The sequence below is a fragment of the Ichthyophthirius multifiliis genome (assembly GCF_000220395.1).
Source record: "Ichthyophthirius multifiliis unplaced genomic scaffold scaff_1120509250522, whole genome shotgun sequence".
Lineage (NCBI taxonomy): Eukaryota > Ciliophora > Oligohymenophorea > Hymenostomatida > Ichthyophthirius > Ichthyophthirius multifiliis.
In genome coordinates, this window is record NW_004086667.1 from 1 (window position 1) to 6,108 (window position 6,108).

The 6,108-nt window shown below is 10.9% G+C and overlaps 1 protein-coding gene across 1 annotated transcript, besides 9 other annotated features; it reads left to right on the plus strand. All coding sequences in view use genetic code 6, as the record gives it.

Moving 5' to 3' along the window:
* The first annotated feature begins 504 nt into the window (after positions 1–504).
* Positions 505–539: a microsatellite.
* A 1,479-nt stretch (positions 540–2,018) lies between these two features.
* Positions 2,019–2,159: a microsatellite.
* A 275-nt stretch (positions 2,160–2,434) lies between these two features.
* Positions 2,435–2,555: a microsatellite.
* Positions 2,556–3,663: 1,108 nt separating this feature from the next.
* Positions 3,664–3,957, plus strand: IMG5_079710 (hypothetical protein; the record flags this gene model as incomplete). Its single annotated transcript, XM_004036454.1, has 1 exon — positions 3,664–3,957. A coding segment is annotated over one exon (294 nt), but the record flags the coding sequence as incomplete, so codon positions are not given.
* Positions 3,958–4,686: 729 nt separating this feature from the next.
* Positions 4,687–4,767: a microsatellite.
* Positions 4,768–5,071: 304 nt separating this feature from the next.
* Positions 5,072–5,130: a microsatellite.
* Positions 5,087–5,141: a microsatellite.
* An 85-nt stretch (positions 5,142–5,226) lies between these two features.
* Positions 5,227–5,272: a microsatellite.
* Positions 5,227–5,286: a microsatellite.
* Positions 5,287–5,748: 462 nt separating this feature from the next.
* Positions 5,749–5,804: a microsatellite.
* The last annotated feature ends 304 nt before the right edge of the window (positions 5,805–6,108 follow it).

Consider the following 6,108-nt stretch of genomic DNA (forward strand, 5'->3'; position numbering starts at 1 on the left):
AAGTGTAGTTTTCTTACTAAACTTTTTTTTTAAAATTAAAGTAGAAAATTATTTAATATTAATAAAGGTATTACTAGCTGAAATTGAATTAAATAAACTATTAAATTATTTTAAAGTTTTTTACTTTCTATATTAATAAAAATAAGTTTACAATATAATAAATAAACTCATAAATATATTAGTTAAATTTTACCTGCTACAATTTTAAAAATAAATTTAAATTTTATAAATTCTTTATTACACACTTTTTTAAAAAATAAATTATTGAAAGAAAACACTATTATATTTTTTTACTCGCTTATTTTATAAATAATAAATGATTGTTTTGTTATAAAATATATTACAAGCTTTTTTATTCATTATTTTTTAAATAAATAAAAAAAAAATACACACTAGATTTTTTAAAAATATAGATAAAATATTTTTTATAATTAAAATCAAATAATACTTGCTTTTAAGATTAGTTGAAACAATTGGATAAAATATTTTAATTTTACATACTATTAATAATTAAAAAAAATAATAATTCAAAATAAAATTACTGTCTAAATTTATTAAAAATATTATGAATAATTTTTTAAAAAAATGATTTTACACACTATTTAACATATTTTTCAAGATATATAGTAAATATAATTTTACAGGCTTTTAAATTATATATATAAAATTTTAAATTAATAAATCATTTTAATAATTACGTTATTCTTTTTGATTATCAATAAATATATATTCTATATGTTTTATATTAAATACATACTATAATTTATTATATAAATATATAAATAATTAAAAAAAAAAATTAATATTAACTGACTAATCAAAATTATATATTAATAAATATATTTGACAAAATATTTATTTAAATTAAAATCAAATCAATTATATTTAATTAAATATAAATTTTTTAGTTTTTACTGTTATCTATGATAATTAAATTTAATTATTTATAAATATTTATTCATTAATAAAATTATTATAAACTTACTGTATTCTATATTTATTTTAAATAAAAAATCGTACATGTGTAATTTTTTTAAAAAAATATTTATTTTATATATTTAAATATTTACTGTCTTTTTTTATAATTGTTATACAAAGTTATTATAAAAAAATAATCATTTTATACGCACTAAATAATATTAATTAATTTATAAGAAATAGTTAATAATAATACTTCCTAAATATAAAATTTTATTTAAATATAATATAAATTTATTACATCCTATATAAAAATGGTATTAATAAGTAAAAAAAAAAATGTACGCACTATAAAATAATAATTTTTTTTTTATAAAAAAATAAAATATTACAATCTTTTTCTAGATTAAAATAAGAAAATCATTAAAATTACATACTATTAATATAAATTATTATCATATTATCTATTAATATTTTACTTTGTGCTAAATTATAAATTAAAAAAGAATTAAAATATTTTTTAATATAAAAATACTTCCTTATTATGAAAAAATATGATGTGATCAAAAGTTAAAAAAACTTCTCAAAAAAAAAATAAAAAAAAATATTTTTATTAATAGTAGAAAAATAAATATATTAAATATAATATATTTATAAAAAGATTTTTTTTACTAAACATCCTATAAATAAAATTGTTAATTAAAATAAAAAAATTATAAAAATAAAATTACTTTAATTTAAAATAAAAAATTATAATCTTAATATTATAAAAATGATTTATTAATATATTTAACAGTTCAACTATTTTTATTATTAATTTATAGTATAATAAATATATATTTACGAACTAATAAGAATAAATTTAAGGAATTTATATATTAATATTTACACACTTTAAAATTAAAATATATTTAAACTAAAAATCTTTTGTGTTTTATATTACTGTCTATTTTTAATAAAAAATTGAAAATTTTAAACTAAAGATAATATTCTATTTAATATTACATTCTATATTTTATTAAAAATTGTTAAGTAAACTAAAAATACTATTTATTTTAATATTACTCCCTGTTTTAAATATATTATTGATAAATTTTAACTAAAAATTCTAATTAATTTTATATTACTTTCTATTTTTAATACAATAAAGTTAAAATAAAAATAAAAATAAAAATCCTATTTAATATTAATTACATACTATTTTTAATAAAAAATTTGTAAAAATAAACACAAAAAGTAAATTTATTTAATATTACATACTATATTTATTAATTTTTTTTTTTTCAAAAAAAAAATGCTCTTTTATTTATTATTACATACTATTTTTATAAAAATAGTTATTTTAAAACTATAAATATCAAATAAAATATTACACTCTATATTTTAATAAAAATAGATAAATATAAACTAAAAATACTATATAATTTAATATTACTCCCTATTTTTAATAAAAATACATTTTGAAATAAAAATGAATTAATTTTATATTACCCACTATTTTTAATATAATATTATTATAAATTAAGTTTAAAAATATTTTGATTTTTAATATTACATACTATTTTCAATAAAAAAACGATAAATAAATTTAAAAATGCTATTTATTTTTAATATTACATACTATATTTTATTAAAAATAAATTTAAACTAAAATTGTTATTTTATTTAATAATACAACCTATTTTTAATAAAATAATAAATAAATATTAACTAATTATACTATCTTTTAATATTACTGCCTATTTAATATAAAATAAATTAATTTAATCTAAAAATGCTTTTTTATTTATTATTACTTCCTTATTTTTATTAATAATTTAAATTAAAATTTTATTCTATTTAGTTTTTATTACACCCTAGTTTTAAATATAAATTTAAATAAAATGTTATTAATTTTAATAATACAAACTATTATAATAAAAAATTAATAAATTTATTCTAAAAATCAAATTTATATGTAATATTACATACTATTTTTTATATATAAAAATTTTAAACATTATTATTAATATAATATTTTATTTAATATTACATACTATATTATTAAAAACGATTAATTATAAACTAAAACTATCTTTTATTTTATTTTACTGACTATTTTAATAAAAAAATAAAAATTTTAATCTAAAGATAATATTCTATTGAATATTACATACTATATTTTATTAAAAATAAATCAATTAAAAATAAAAATGATATTTATTTATTATTACTCCCTGTTTTTTATATATTATTGATAAATTTTGACTAAAAATCCTAAGTAATTTTATATTTACTTTCTATTTTTAATACAATAAATTTAAATTAAAACTAAAAATTCTATTTTATTTAAAATTACATACTAATTTTAATAAAAAATTTATAAAAATAAAATAAAAAGCAAATTTATTTTATATTACATACTAAATTTATTATAAATTAATAATTTTTCTCTATTTTTATTTACTTACTAATTTTTATGAATATTTTTTTTTTAATTAAATTATTATTTTTTTAATAATTTTACAGTCTATTTTTATTTATTTTTATTTTTTTCGACTTTTCTTTATATTTTTACACACTTTTTATTGTATTTTAGTATTTATTTAAAATACATATTATTTATATATTATTTTTACATCCTTAATCTTTATTATTATTTTAAAGAAATAATTTTTATTTTCATTATTTATTTTTTATATACTCTCTATAAGAATAAATTTAAACTAATTATTTTTAAATTATATTTACCTTTTCATATAAAAGTATATATTTCAATTTTTATTAATATTAGTTTTTAGTATTTATTTTACGCACTAATATATTTATTTTTATATAAATTTTTAATAATTATATTTTATCTTTACAAGCTTTTATTTAATTAATTTTTTTTATTATTTTAATTATTATTTTTTTTAATCATACTTGCTATTAAAAATTTAATTATTATGTTTTAAGTTTTAATTTACGCACTTTTTTTATTTTATTATAAATTATATTTATAAATATTTTAATATTATATATTACAATCTTTTTATTATATTTTTTTTTTTCTAGTTCGTTTAAATATTTATTTATTCATTACATCCTTAAATATTTTTATACAATGTATTGACTTTAATATATTTTACGCCCTTTTATTTTTAATTATATTTTTTATTATTTATAAAAAAATTTCTATATTTTTATTTACATACTATCAAATTAATTATATTTAATTTATTTATATATAAATTGATTCATACTTTCTATTTTTTAATTATAAAAAATATATTTTTATTGAAGCAAATTTTTTATTTTTTATTTATTACACACTATATTAATAAAATAAAATCTAAAAATACTTTTTTACATTCTTTTATTTTTATTAAAATTAATTTTTTTAAAATATAAATAAAATGTTTACCTGCAATAAATAAAAAATGTTTTTAAAAGGTTTATAATAATAGGCTAATTTTTTTTACGCACTATTTTAAATGAAAAAATATTATGTATTCGATTTGTATAAATTAAGTTTTTTTTATATATATTTTTTGCATATTTTTAGCATGTTATTTTATATAAAAAATACTATGCTTAAGATCTAATGTAGCTATAAACAAATAATAAGAAGTAGTAGCTAAATGTATATCTTAAAGTTATATTTTTTAATTATTATAATATATAATAATATTTTTTCAACCTTTGACATCCTTTCTATAAATCTATAAAACTATATTTTTTATTTTTTAATAAATAATTATATTAATAATAAAAAAGACATAAATAAAAAATCATAGATACTATATAAAATATATATAAATATAATAATTATAATATTTATATTTTATAAATAATATATAATTATGATAATTTTTATTTATTTTTTATGCTTTTATATTACTCACATATCAATATATGTATAGCATAAATAGTCAATATATACATTTTTTATTATTATTAGACTAATAATAAATAAACTAATTATAAAAAAATATTATTTTAATGATTAATTATTAATAATTTATTTATAAATAATATGTATCATATTATAAAATTAAATATATGTATTTAATATATTATATATTTATAATAATTCGACATATAATTTTATTAATTATAAATTTTTTATTAATTTATTTTTATAATTAACAAAAAATAAAATTTACTAATTGCGTAATCATTATATGATATATATATTATTATAATTTTTATATTTATATTTATATTTTTATATTTTTATTTTATTATATTATATTAATATTAAATAAAAGTAATATATTAGATATATGATTTTATTTAAAAACAAATCCAAAATATTTAATATAGAAAATAATTAAAATTTCTTTATATATAATAATTTAAAAAATTATTATATAATACTTAAAAAAATTATTTTAATAATATTAATTAAACAAAATATTATCTAAATTATATTTAGAATTTTATAAGCCATTTATATATATATTTTTATTTGTTAAAATAAAAACTATAATTAAACAAAATAATTAAAAAATAAAACAAAAATAATACTCTAAATAAAAACCCTGCTCCAAAACATATCATTATTAATCCACAAATTTACGGGCATCAAATAATAACGGAAAAAATACCTATTAAAAATAGTGTTTTAAGTAAAACAATTGTTTTAATTATGATTAGATAGGTACTTTAAGGTCTTACGAAATTTGTTTATATGCTTTTTACTATATAGAAAAATAAAAACAGAAGAAAAAAAAATTCAATACAATAAAATATGTTTAGTTTTATATTAGAATAATAAATAAGTGATTAGTTTTTACATTTTCATATTAAAAAGTTTTAAATAATAATAATTTTTATAATATAAAGCTTTTTTATTATATATATTAAAATAATAATAATAATAATAATAATAATAATAATAATAATAATAATAATAATAATAAAATTATTAATTAATTGACTTTTTTAGACTATCTTTAATGATTAATACCTCTTCTAGCCTTTTGCATTAAAATTGAAAGCTCTGGATTATATTTACTGGTTTTACCTAATTATTATTTCATTTCGTTATTATGTGAAATAAGCATATATGAAATAAATTATGGATTAGGAAAAGATTTAGATGTCAAATTAATTTAGCCCTATATTTATATAGCAATTGTTAAAAAATAGGCCTTTATTGAACATTAAAAATGCGCTAATTAATTATATTTAAAACATATATTTATGTATAATAAATAAGAAAAT